We start from the raw sequence: 12,579 nt of genomic DNA on the forward strand, positions 1-12,579 counted from the left end.
CCTGCTCAAGGAGCTGCTGGAGCAGATGGCCAGGCTGCTGTGAGAAATCAGCAGCCTGAGGAGCTCTTGGGGATCTCTGAGGAGGAGCTGTGAACCTGCTTCCACTGCAGGCACGCAGCCTCCTCCTAAGGCCCTGCAAGTGGGAGTAGCCAATGCAGCCGCTCACCTGCAGGTCAGAGATCTAGACAGCCTGCGAGAGGAAAGGGGCTGGACCCTCATCTCTGCTCAAAGCAGATGGGAGCGTCTGCCCCCGAGCCCCCAGTGCTGCTGACCCCTGCAGTGTCCCCTACGGTGTCCCCGAGTAATGGATTCGAGGCTCTCGCATGGGAGAGGGACGAAGGTTTGCAAAGCAGCCCAAACTCATGCCCTGGGAAGCACACTGAGAATGCAGGGAGTAGCAAGCACAGGGAGCAGGGCCGGTCAGGGCACTGCATCGATACCAGTGGCACCAAAAATGGCGGAGAGTCTTAGCAACGGTGGGGGGGGGGGGGGACGGACTCCTTGCTGGGAGGCACTGAGGCTCCCATTTGCCGCCCGGGTAATCTCTCCAGTGAGGCGTGCTCTGTTCCAGGGGCACGTGTATGTTAGAGACATTGGGAAGGCTCTACCACGGCTCATGTAAGCGGAAGACTGCTACCCTTTTACTGTCATTCAGGCTGGGCCCCAGGATGCTGCAGTGAGGAAACTAAAGCATGTTAAACAGGACTTTGCATTCCTTGGAAAGATGTTGAAGGGATCAGGGGTGCAGGCAGAGTTCTCCTCTGTCCTTCCGATGGGTAGCTGGGACCCAGGAAGATGGAGGAGAACGTGTCAGGTAAACAACTGGCTGAATGGGTGCTGTCTTGATCAAGGCTTTGGGCATTTTGATCTCGGACAGGCCTTTGAGGTACTGGGTAGGGGGGCTCCTGATGGACTCCAACTGAGCGAGCGGGGCAGAAGTGTACTGGGGAACAAGTTCTGTGGATTGATTACCAGGGCTTCCAACGAGATCCGAAGGGAGAAGGGATGGGAATTAGATGTGACAGAGAAGGGCTGAGGGACGTTGTCACTGTTGGAGACTGCGGGGAGAAACCTCTGAGTTGTCCCATAGGATCGTGCAAGGGCTCCTCAGAGGAGGCAATGGCGCCGATAGTCCGTCCAAAATCTTCTTGTGTCCCTCTCGGGGTAACTGCGATCTCATTGCAGTCACGGAGAGGTGGTGGGGCGGCTCGCCTGACTGGGATGCTGTCACAGAGGGCCAAGTCCTTTTTAGAAAAGACAGGCTGGGCAAGCGAGGTGGAGGAGCTGCCCTTTTGTCACGGAGGTATCTCTAGATCCGTCTGTGTCCGTGACAGGGGGACAGCAGGCCCACAGGCCCACCGGCCCAGAAAACAAGGAAAACAGTTTACAGGCCAGCCCAGCCCAGCCCCGTGACTGGTGAGGCAGGAGACCCACAGACCCACGCCCCGAGAAAGGGGGAAAGGGAGAAGGGGAAAGGGTAGGGAGATAGCAGATGGATCTACAAACAGAACAGCGGCAGCGATCTGAGAAGGAACATTCATTTACTAAGGATGATATCAGAATGCAAGATAACACAATATGACACAGTCCAATTGGAACTGAGGCCAACAAATCAACCAAAATGAGAGAGACAGTGCCCAAACCGAGGCCCTTCCTCGAAAGCTGCAGGCGAAAAGCGGCAAGGGACCGCATGCTCCTCGACAGCGACCAAAGAGAGATCCTCCGCCAGGAGCTCCACCTCTCTTCCTCTGGGTGCAAACTCCTCTGGGGAATGCAGCCTCGCCGCCCCGAGAAAGAAGCACCCAGAAACAGCGGTCCACAGATCCGGAACATTGACTGTTCAACTCCCAGTGCTTTACACGATCTTATCCTGTGGAACACCACTTTTCCCTGCTGAAATACACAGCCACCTCCACAAAGCTCACAGGCTCCTGCAAGCAAGGTGCTCCTTGCTGGGAACAGCCAAGGCCCAGGGAAGCAGCTCGGAGAGGAGGGAAACTGCAGGCCCAGCAGCTTCTCTGTCCCCAGCACACAAATGCTGGCTGAGGGCATCTCGCGGTGTCCCTGCGCTCCCATCTCTTGCCCCTTGCCTTCTCCTGGCTGTTTCCCCAAGCCCCCGCCCACCAGAGATGGAAGTGCTATGGCCATTTGCTGCTCTCCTGCAGGCTGCATCAGTCACAGGTGAAGGCAGCAGTTGAACTGGAGCCTGCTGGGACAAGAGAAATGGCAGGGGAGGTGTGAGGGAATGCAGCAGCCCCTGTCCGTGACAACCGTTCTAACTGAGAAGCAAGAGATCCTTCGGGGCTATGAAACAAAGATGGGCAGAAAGGTGTTATCTGCAAAATGCCAGGTTTGGAAGTTACACGCAAAGCTTCTTTTTGGCTGCCCCTCTGCCTTACAAAGGATAGCACAAGAGAAGAGCAGCTCATCGCAAAGATTCTTCCTTGTAGCTGTCCTGAACTTTTCTTCTCTCTGCCTGCTGCCTCTTGGAACGTCCCCCAGGACCGTGGGGGTCCTGAGCATGACTCGTCCTTACTTGGAAGGCAGGCAGTTCAGAGCTATCACTTGTTCCCTCCAAAACCTTCCCTGGAGAACCAGGAAAGCGGATTGCCAGAAAACAAGAGGACTGTACACGCTTTTTTTGGGTTTGGTTATTTTGTATTTTTTTTTTAATAATATTTTTGGTGTTGGTGTTGTTGTTGTTGTGTTGTTTTGTTTTGTTGTTTTAGTCCAGTCCAATGTAACGAATTCCCAGTCATACAGATGATGAATGTTCAAGGTCTTGCTGCTGATGGACCACGCTCCACTTGAACGTGAAGTGGAGCAGGAGGTAGTCTTCATCCACAAAGGTGGAATTTTGATGGGATGTTGCTGTCTGATGGAGAGGAATCTCTGCGTCCCCCAGGATCAGCCAACAGACGGACACAGATTTCTGGGTGGTGACCATCACCTTCTGCCACCGCTCCTGCTGCCCGGTCTCTCTTCATCATCGGGATCCAGCAGGAGATCACGAAGCTCTGGAGGCACGGTTGTGTCCTGGTCATCGTCTGAAACTTCTTCCACCAGATTGGAAGGCACCAGTCCTCTTGTGCCGTCCGTCAGCTCTCCCAGCAACCAGCCATCCTCATCCACGTCTCCAGAGATGTAAACGTATTGTCCCGCAGTCAGCGGAAGCTCGTTTTCTGGGTCCTCATTAGGGCCCTCAAAAGGATTGTAGCTGTGACGAGCTAAGAATCTTCGAATTAGTGGTGGTGATGATGGCGGTCTGCGAGAATGCAGGCTGCAGACTGCCATCAGCCGCACTTCCGACTCCTCCAACCTCTCCTGTGGGTTGGAGCATTCCTGCTCTGGGTTTCCGTGCGGCTCCAGCTTTCTGCCATTCTCCTTTTCCAAAGGCCGTCCCTGTAGCTGGTTGACTTGCTCTGCCTTTTCTGAGGCCTCGCTGGATGTGGAAGAGGCCTCCTTGAGCTGCCGGACTCCTTCCTGCAGCTGCTTGGTGAGGAGGCTGAGCGTCCGCCTCTTGTCCTCGCACCGCTCCACCTCCTGCCTCATCTGCTGAGAGCTTCTGCTCCTCAGCAGGCAGATCTCCTCTTGAAGGAGGCTGCACTGTCTCTGCAGGTCCTTCAGCTCCCTCAGCAGAAGAGCGTCCTGCTCCTGCAGCTCCGTGCGCTCAGGTGGGCAAGCCTCTTGTTGCTCTGCAGCCTGAACGCCCACCTCTGCTACAGCCCGAGGGCAGGCCCTGGCCCCGTTGCAGGAGACGGGCGGCTGGCCCTCACCGTGCTGCAGGATGTACTGCAGGAAGCCTCTCCTTTGCTCCTGCAGTTCCCGCTGGAGGCGCAGCACGTGGGCGGCCTGCTCTCCACGGGGCTTCCAGCAGAGCTGCCGCTGGACTTCCTGCTGCACTCTGCGCTCCCCGCTGCTGCCGTCGCCCCTCAGCAGCTCCTCTACCAGCTGCCGCTGCAGATGCCATGCCTGGCGCACGGTGTCATTGCGCTGCTTCTGCAGCCGCTCCTGCATCTGGCGGAGCTGGGCCTCCTTCGCCCGCAGCAGTTGGCGGATCTCTGTCTCCCGCTGCCTCTGGCTCTGCTCGCGCAGGCGCTGCAGCTTTGACGCCCGCTCCCGCTCCCACTTGGAGCGCAGGCGGTCGGCCAGGAGCTGCCCCGGGCCCCGGTTGGTAGAGGGCCGTCTGCCTGGGAGCCCCAGGTCTTCCTTGGCCGTCTCTGGCACCTAGAACCAGAAAATCATAGAATAACAGAACGGTTGGGGTAGGAAGGGGCCTTCAAGACTCTCCTGTCCCAAGCCCGTGCCATGGGCAGGGACAGCTTCCACGAGGTCAGGTTGCCCAGAGGCGCCTCCAGCCTGGCCTGGAGCACTGCCAGGGATGGGGCAACCACAGCCTCTGTGGGCAGCCTGTGCCAGCGCCTCAGCACCCTCACGGTGCCGATTCTTTCTCCCTCATCTCTCACCCAAATCTCCCCTCTTCTGCTTTCAAGGCACTGTCCTCTGTTGTATCACTACCCTCCCTTACCAGGCACTGGAAGGCCGCTCTGTGCTCTCCCCAGAGCCTCCCCTCCCCCGGGCTGAACAATCCCCACTCTCTCAGTGTGCCATCTCACCTGGACGTGAGCGTCCTTTGCAGCATGGCTGTCCACGAGCTTGGGCTCGCCCTCCCAGCTCCCCACGATGTATTGGTTGAACAGCCTCCTCTCCAGCTCCAGCTGATGCTGGAGGTGGCGGATGCAGGCGGGCTGCTCACCATCCGTCTCCCAGCGCAGCTTGCTGAGGACGTCCTGCAGCTTGGCGCGGGCCTCCCAGATGCTCCTGTGGGGGCTCCTCAGCTCCTGGGCCAGCAGCTGCTGCAGCTCCCGAGCCTGGTGCAGGGCGGCATCGCACTCCCGCTGCAGCAGCTCCTTGGTGGCGTGCAGCTCGGCCTCCTTCCAGCGCAGCAGCTGCCGCGTCTCCGTCGCCCGCTGCCACTGCTCCCGCTCCTTCAGCCGCTGCTCCTCCTGGGCCTGCTGCTTCTCCCAGGCACAGCGCAGTTGGTTGGCCAGGAGCTGCTGCTCCCGCTTTGCTGCCTCCCGCAGCATGGCCACGCGGATCTGAAGAGACCCTCGGCCTCCAAAAGCTGTGGCCAAAGGCCACCGAAAGTCGCTCTCCTTCCTGGGGTCTGCAGGGACAGCTGCCCCTGACCCCGTAGCGCCCACTGCCTCTCGTCCCTGTCGCGAGGGTGTGCCGACAGTGAATGCCGTGGCAGGGTGCGCCAGCGGCCTTTTATACTGTGTGCTGGCCCAGGTCATAATGGCGGGTGGGGCAGTGGCCTTCACTGCTATTGGACGGTGCGGCCTTCTGGCCCAGCTCATAGTGGAGGGTGGGGCTGCGGCCTTCTGCGCTATGGGGCAGAGCGACCCTGTGCCCCCAGCACGTAATGGAGGGTGGCGCGCAGTGGCTTGAAGCTGTGTTGGGTGGTAGAGACGTCACGGTGTTGGGCGGAACCGCCTCCCACAGCGCTGGGCTGCATGGACGACCTTTGGTGGTGCTGGGAGATATGGCCTTCTCTGGCACGGGAGAAGAACAGCAGTAGGCCATCCAACTCACTGTGATTTCCATTTCGATTGCAGTAAAGGAAATATCTCACCATACCTGTGAGCTTGTTCAGTTAAAAGAACCTGGTTGCAGGTGCACCCTGCTCAAGGAGCTGCTGGAGCAGATGGCCAGGCTGCTGTGAGAAATCAGCAGCCTGAGGAGCTCTTGGGGATCTCTGAGGAGGAGCTGTGAACCTGCTTCCACTGCAGGCACGCAGCCTCCTCCTAAGGCCCTGCAAGTGGGAGTAGCCAATGCAGCCGCTCACCTGCAGGTCAGAGATCTAGACAGCCTGCGAGAGGAAAGGGGCTGGACCCTCATCTCTGCTCAAAGCAGATGGGAGCGTCTGCCCCCGAGCCCCCAGTGCTGCTGACCCCTGCAGTGTCCCCTACGGTGTCCCCGAGTAATGGATTCGAGGCTCTCGCATGGGAGAGGGACGAAGGTTTGCAAAGCAGCCCAAACTCATGCCCTGGGAAGCACACTGAGAATGCAGGGAGTAGCAAGCACAGGGAGCAGGGCCGGTCAGGGCACTGCATCGATACCAGTGGCACCAAAAATGGCGGAGAGTCTTAGCAACGGTGGGGGGGGGGGGGGACGGACTCCTTGCTGGGAGGCACTGAGGCTCCCATTTGCCGCCCGGGTAATCTCTCCAGTGAGGCGTGCTCTGTTCCAGGGGCACGTGTATGTTAGAGACATTGGGAAGGCTCTACCACGGCTCATGTAAGCGGAAGACTGCTACCCTTTTACTGTCATTCAGGCTGGGCCCCAGGATGCTGCAGTGAGGAAACTAAAGCATGTTAAACAGGACTTTGCATTCCTTGGAAAGATGTTGAAGGGATCAGGGGTGCAGGCAGAGTTCTCCTCTGTCCTTCCGATGGGTAGCTGGGACCCAGGAAGATGGAGGAGAACGTGTCAGGTAAACAACTGGTTGAATGGGTGCTGTCTTGATCAAGGCTTTGGGCATTTTGATCTCGGACAGGCCTTTGAGGTACTGGGTAGGGGGGCTCCTGATGGACTCCAACTGAGCGAGCGGGGCAGAAGTGTACTGGGGAACAAGTTCTGTGGATTGATTACCAGGGCTTCCAACGAGATCCGAAGGGAGAAGGGATGGGAATTAGATGTGACAGAGAAGGGCTGAGGGACGTTGTCACTGTTGGAGACTGCGGGGAGAAACCTCTGAGTTGTCCCATAGGATCGTGCAAGGGCTCCTCAGAGGAGGCAATGGCGCCGATAGTCCGTCCAAAATCTTCTTGTGTCCCTCTCGGGGTAACTGCGATCTCATTGCAGTCACGGAGAGGTGGTGGGGCGGCTCGCCTGACTGGGATGCTGTCACAGAGGGCCAAGTCCTTTTTAGAAAAGACAGGCTGGGCAAGCGAGGTGGAGGAGCTGCCCTTTTGTCACGGAGGTATCTCTAGATCCGTCTGTGTCCGTGACAGGGGGACAGCAGGCCCACAGGCCCACCGGCCCAGAAAACAAGGAAAACAGTTTACAGGCCAGCCCAGCCCAGCCCCGTGACTGGTGAGGCAGGAGACCCACAGACCCACGCCCCGAGAAAGGGGGAAAGGGAGAAGGGGAAAGGGTAGGGAGATAGCAGATGGATCTACAAACAGAACAGCGGCAGCGATCTGAGAAGGAACATTCCTTTACTAAGGATGATATCAGAATGCAAGATAACACAATATGACACAGTCCAATTGGAACTGAGGCCAACAAATCAACCAAAATGAGAGAGACAGTGCCCAAACCGAGGCCCTTCCTCGAAAGCTGCAGGCGAAAAGCGGCAAGGGACCGCATGCTCCTCGACAGCGACCAAAGAGAGATCCTCTGCCAGGAGCTCCACCTCTCTTCCTCTGGGTGCAAACTCCTCTGGGGAATGCAGCCTCGCCGCCCCAAGAAAGAAGCACCCAGAAACAGCGGTCCACAGATCCGGAACATTGACTGTAACGAGTTGAACTCGTTTACACGATCTTATCCTGTGGAACACCACTTTTCCCTGCTGAAATACACAGCCACCTCCACAAAGCTCACAGGCTCCTGCAAGCAAGGTGCTCCTTGCTGGGAACAGCCAAGGCCCAGGGAAGCAGCTCGGAGAGGAGGGAAACTGCAGGCCCAGCAGCTTCTCTGTCCCCAGCACACAAATGCTGGCTGAGGGCATCTCGCGGTGTCCCTGCGCTCCCATCTCTTGCCCCTTGCCTTCTCCTGGCTGTTTCCCCAAGCCCCCGCCCACCAGAGATGGAAGTGCTATGGCCATTTGCTGCTCTCCTGCAGGCTGCATCAGTCACAGGTGAAGGCAGCAGTTGAACTGGAGCCTGCTGGGACAAGAGAAATGGCAGGGGAGGTGTGAGGGAATGCAGCAGCCCCTGTCCGTGACAACCGTTCTAACTGAGAAGCAAGAGATCCTTCGGGGCTATGAAACAAAGATGGGCAGAAAGGTGTTATCTGCAAAATGCCAGGTTTGGAAGTTACACGCAAAGCTTCTTTTTGGCTGCCCCTCTGCCTTACAAAGGATAGCACAAGAGAAGAGCAGCTCATCGCAAAGATTCTTCCTTGTAGCTGTCCTGAACTTTTCTTCTCTCTGCCTGCTGCCTCTTGGAACGTCCCCCAGGACCGTGGGGGTCCTGAGCATGACTCGTCCTTACTTGGAAGGCAGGCAGTTCAGAGCTATCACTTGTTCCCTCCAAAACCTTCCCTGGAGAACCAGGAAAGCGGATTGCCAGAAAACAAGAGGACTGTACACGCTTTTTTTGGGTTTGGTTATTTTGTATTTTTTTTTTAATAATATTTTTGGTGTTGGTGTTGGTGTTGGTGTTGTTGTGTTGTTTTGTTTTGTTGTTTTAGTCCAGTCCAATGTAACGAATTCCCAGTCATACCGATGATGAATGTTCAAGGTCTTGCTGCTGATGGACCACGCTCCACTTGAACGTGAAGTGGAGCAGGAGGTAGTCTTCATCCACAAAGGTGGAATTTTGATGGGATGTTGCTGTCTGATGGAGAGGAATCTCTGCGTCCCCCAGGATCAGCCAACAGACGGACACAGATTTCTGGGTGGTGACCATCACCTTCTGCCACCGCTCCTGCTGCCCGGTCTCTCTTCATCATCGGGATCCAGCAGGAGATCACGAAGCTCTGGAGGCACGGTTGTGTCCTGGTCATCGTCTGAAACTTCTTCCACCAGATTGGAAGGCACCAGTCCTCTTGTGCCGTCCGTCAGCTCTCCCAGCAACCAGCCATCCTCATCCACGTCTCCAGAGATGTAAACGTATTGTCCCGCAGTCAGCGGAAGCTCGTTTTCTGGGTCCTCATTAGGGCCCTCAAAAGGATTGTAGCTGTGCCGAGCTAAGAATCTTCGAATTAGTGGTGGTGACGATGGCGGTCTGCGAGAATGCAGGCTGCAGACTGCCATCAGCCGCACTTCCGACTCCTCCAACCTCTCCTGTGGGTTGGAGCATTCCTGCTCTGGGTTTCCGTGCGGCTCCAGCTTTCTGCCATTCTCCTTTTCCAAAGGCCGTCCCTGTAGCTGGTTGACTTGCTGTGCCTTTTCTGAGGCCTCGCTGGATGTGGAAGAGGCCTCCTTGAGCTGCCGGACTCCTTCCTGCAGCTGCTTGGTGAGGAGGCTGAGCGTCCGCCTCTTGTCCTCGCACCGCTCCACCTCCTGCCTCATCTGCTGAGAGCTTCTGCTCCTCAGCAGGCAGATCTCCTCTTGAAGGAGGCTGCACTGTCTCTGCAGGTCCTTCAGCTCCCTCAGCAGAAGAGCGTCCTGCTCCTGCAGCTCCGTGCGCTCAGGTGGGCAGGCCTCTTGTTGCTCTGCAGCCTGAACGCCCACCTCTGCTACAGCCCGATGGCAGGCCCTGGCCCCGTTGCAGGAGACGGGCGGCTGGCCCTCACCGTGCTGCAGGATGTACTGCAGGAAGCCTCTCCTTTGCTCCTGCAGTTCCCGCTGGAGGCGCAGCACGTGGGCGGCCTGCTCTCCACGGGGCTTCCAGCAGAGCTGCCGCTGGACTTCCTGCTGCACTCTGCGCTCCCCGCTGCTGCCGTCGCCCCTCAGCAGCTCCTCCACCAGCTGCCGCTGCAGATGCCATGCCTGGCGCACGGTGTCATTGCGCTGCTTCTGCAGCCGCTCCTGCATCTGGCGGAGCTGGGCCTCCTTCGCCCGCAGCAGTTGGCGGATCTCTGTCTCCCGCTGCTTCTGGCTCTGCTCGCGCAGGCGCTGCAGCTTTGACGCCCGCTCCCGCTCCCACTTGGAGCGCAGGCGGTCGGCCAGGAGCTGCCCCGGGCCCCGGTTGGTAGAGGGCCGTCTGCCTGGGAGCCCCAGGTCTTCCTTGGCCGTCTCTGGCACCTAGAACCAGAAAATCATAGAATAACAGAACGGTTGGGGTAGGAAGGGGCCTTCAAGACTCTCCTGTCCCAAGCCCGTGCCATGGGCAGGGACAGCTTCCACGAGGTCAGGTTGCCCAGAGGCGCCTCCAGCCTGGCCTGGAGCACTGCCAGGGATGGGGCAACCACAGCCTCTGTGGGCAGCCTGTGCCAGCGCCTCAGCACCCTCACGGTGCCGATTCTTTCTCCCTCATCTCTCACCCAAATCTCCCCTCTTCTGCTTTCAAGGCACTGTCCTCTGTTGTATCACTACCCTCCCTTACCAGGCACTGGAAGGCCGCTCTGTGCTCTCCCCAGAGCCTCCCCTCCCCCGGGCTGAACAATCCCCACTCTCTCAGTGTGCCACCTCACCTGGACGTGAGCGTCCTTTGCAGCATGGCTGTCCACGAGCTTGGGCTCGCCCTCCCAGCTCCCCACGATGTATTGGTTGAACAGCCTCCTCTCCAGCTCCAGCTGATGCTGGAGGTGGCGGATGCAGGCGGGCTGCTCACCATCCGTCTCCCAGCGCAGCTTGCTGAGGACGTCCTGCAGCTTGGCGCGGGCCTCCCAGATGCTCCTGTGGGGGCTCCTCAGCTCCTGGGCCAGCAGCTGCTGCAGCTCCCGAGCCTGGCGCAGGGCGGCATCGCACTCCCGCTGCAGCAGCTCCTTGGTGGCGTGCAGCTCGGCCTCCTTCCAGCGCAGCAGCTGCCGCGTCTCCGTCGCCCGCTGCCACTGCTCCCGCTCCTTCAGCCGCTGCTCCTCCTGGGCCTGCTGCTTCTCCCAGGCACAGCGCAGTTGGTTGGCCAGGAGCTGCTGCTCCCGCTTTGCTGCCTCCCGCAGCATGGCCACGCGGATCTGAAGAGACCCTCGGCCTCCAAAAGCTGTGGCCAAAGGCCACCGAAAGTCGCTCTCCTTCCTGGGGTCTGCAGGGACAGCTGCCCCTGACCCCGTAGCGCCCACTGCCTCTCGTCCCTGTCGCGAGGGTGTGCCGACAGTGAATGCCGTGGCAGGGTGCGCCAGCGGCCTTTTATACTGTGTGCTGGCCCAGGTCATAATGGCGGGTGGGGCAGTGGCCTTCACTGCTATTGGACGGTGCGGCCTTCTGGCCCAGCTCATAGTGGAGGGTGGGGCTGCGGCCTTCTGCGCTATGGGGCAGAGCGACCCTGTGCCCCCAGCACGTAATGGAGGGTGGCGCGCAGTGGCTTGAAGCTGTGTTGGGTGGTAGAGACGTCACGGTGTTGGGCGGAACCGCCTCCCACAGCGCTGGGCTGCATGGACGACCTTTGGTGGTGCTGGGAGATATGGCCTTCTCTGGCACGGGAGAAGAACAGCAGTAGGCCATCCAACTCACTGTGATTTCCATTTCGATTGCAGTAAAGGAAATATCTCACCATACCTGTGAGCTTGTTCAGTTAAAAGAACCTGGTTGCAGGTGCACCCTGCTCAAGGAGCTGCTGGAGCAGATGGCCAGGCTGCTGTGAGAAATCAGCAGCCTGAGGAGCTCTTGGGGATCTCTGAGGAGGAGCTGTGAACCTGCTTCCACTGCAGGCACGCAGCCTCCTCCTAAGGCCCTGCAAGTGGGAGTAGCCAATGCAGCCGCTCACCTGCAGGTCAGAGATCTAGACAGCCTGCGAGAGGAAAGGGGCTGGACCCTCATCTCTGCTCAAAGCAGATGGGAGCGTCTGCCCCCGAGCCCCCAGTGCTGCTGACCCCTGCAGTGTCCCCTACGGTGTCCCCGAGTAATGGATTCGAGGCTCTCGCATGGGAGAGGGACGAAGGTTTGCAAAGCAGCCCAAACTCATGCCCTGGGAAGCACACTGAGAATGCAGGGAGTAGCAAGCACAGGGAGCAGGGCCGGTCAGGGCACTGCATCGATACCAGTGGCACCAAAAATGGCGGAGAGTCTTAGCAACGGTGGGGGGGGGGGGGGACGGACTCCTTGCTGGGAGGCACTGAGGCTCCCATTTGCCGCCCGGGTAATCTCTCCAGTGAGGCGTGCTCTGTTCCAGGGGCACGTGTATGTTAGAGACATTGGGAAGGCTCTACCACGGCTCATGTAAGCGGAAGACTGCTACCCTTTTACTGTCATTCAGGCTGGGGCCCAGGATGCTGCAGTGAGGAAACTAAAGCATGTTAAACAGGACTTTGCATTCCTTGGAAAGATGTTGAAGGGATCAGGGGTGCAGGCAGAGTTCTCCTCTGTCCTTCCGATGGGTAGCTGGGACCCAGGAAGATGGAGGAGAACGTGTCAGGTAAACAACTGGCTGAATGGGTGCTGTCTTGATCAAGGCTTTGGGCATTTTGACCTCGGACAGGCCTTTGAGGTACTGGGTAGGGGGGCTCCTGATGGACTCCAACTGAGCGAGCGGGGCAGAAGTGTACTGGGGAACAAGTTCTGTGGATTGATTACCAGGGCTTCCAACTAGATCCGAAGGGAGAAGGGATGGGAATTAGATGTGACAGAGAAGGGCTGAGGGACGTTGTCACTGTTGGAGACTGCGGGGAGAAACCTCTGAGTTGTCCCACAGGATCGTGCAAGGGCTCCTCAGAGGAGGCAATGGCGCCGATACTCCATCCAAAATCTTCTTGTGTCCCTCTCGGGGTAACTGCGATCTCATTGCAGTCACGGAGAGGTGGTGGGGCGGC

The 12,579-nt window shown here is 58.5% G+C and overlaps 2 protein-coding genes across 2 annotated transcripts; both read right to left on the minus strand.

Moving 5' to 3' along the window:
• Positions 1 to 1,248: 1,248 nt before the first annotated feature.
• On the minus strand, positions 1,249 to 2,172 carry LOC121113269. The gene has a single exon (XM_040701806.1). It carries the CDS (start codon positions 2,170 to 2,172, stop codon positions 1,249 to 1,251), a length of 924 nt encoding a protein of 307 aa, XP_040557740.1.
• Positions 2,173 to 7,067: 4,895 nt separating this feature from the next.
• On the minus strand, positions 7,068 to 12,026 carry LOC121113266 (peripheral-type benzodiazepine receptor-associated protein 1-like). The gene is made up of 2 exons (XM_040701803.1): positions 10,306 to 12,026; positions 7,068 to 9,916 (listed from the first exon to the last, which is right to left on the minus strand). The coding sequence occupies exons 1-2, from the start codon at positions 11,047 to 11,049 to the stop codon at positions 8,636 to 8,638; spliced, it is 2,025 nt and encodes a 674-aa protein (XP_040557737.1). The 5' UTR covers positions 11,050 to 12,026; the 3' UTR covers positions 7,068 to 8,635.
• Between the last annotated feature and the right edge of the window lie 553 nt (positions 12,027 to 12,579).

The sequence above is a fragment of the Gallus gallus genome, chromosome 5, assembly GCF_016699485.2.
Source record: "Gallus gallus isolate bGalGal1 chromosome 5, bGalGal1.mat.broiler.GRCg7b, whole genome shotgun sequence".
Lineage (NCBI taxonomy): Eukaryota > Metazoa > Chordata > Aves > Galliformes > Phasianidae > Gallus > Gallus gallus.

Excerpts from the sequence above, each read along its gene's own strand:
- LOC121113269 (XM_040701806.1), bottom strand. The coding sequence starts at position 2,172 with ATGCAGCCTGCAGGAGAGCAGCAAATGGCCATAGCACTTCCATCTCTG.
- LOC121113266 (XM_040701803.1), bottom strand. The coding sequence starts at position 11,049 with ATGAGCTGGGCCAGAAGGCCGCACCGTCCAATAGCAGTGAAGGCCACT. Across the intron at positions 9,917-10,305 it reads CAAAGGACGCTCACGTCCAG|GTGCCAGAGACGGCCAAGGA; the intron begins GTGAGGTGGCAC and ends TTCTGGTTCTAG.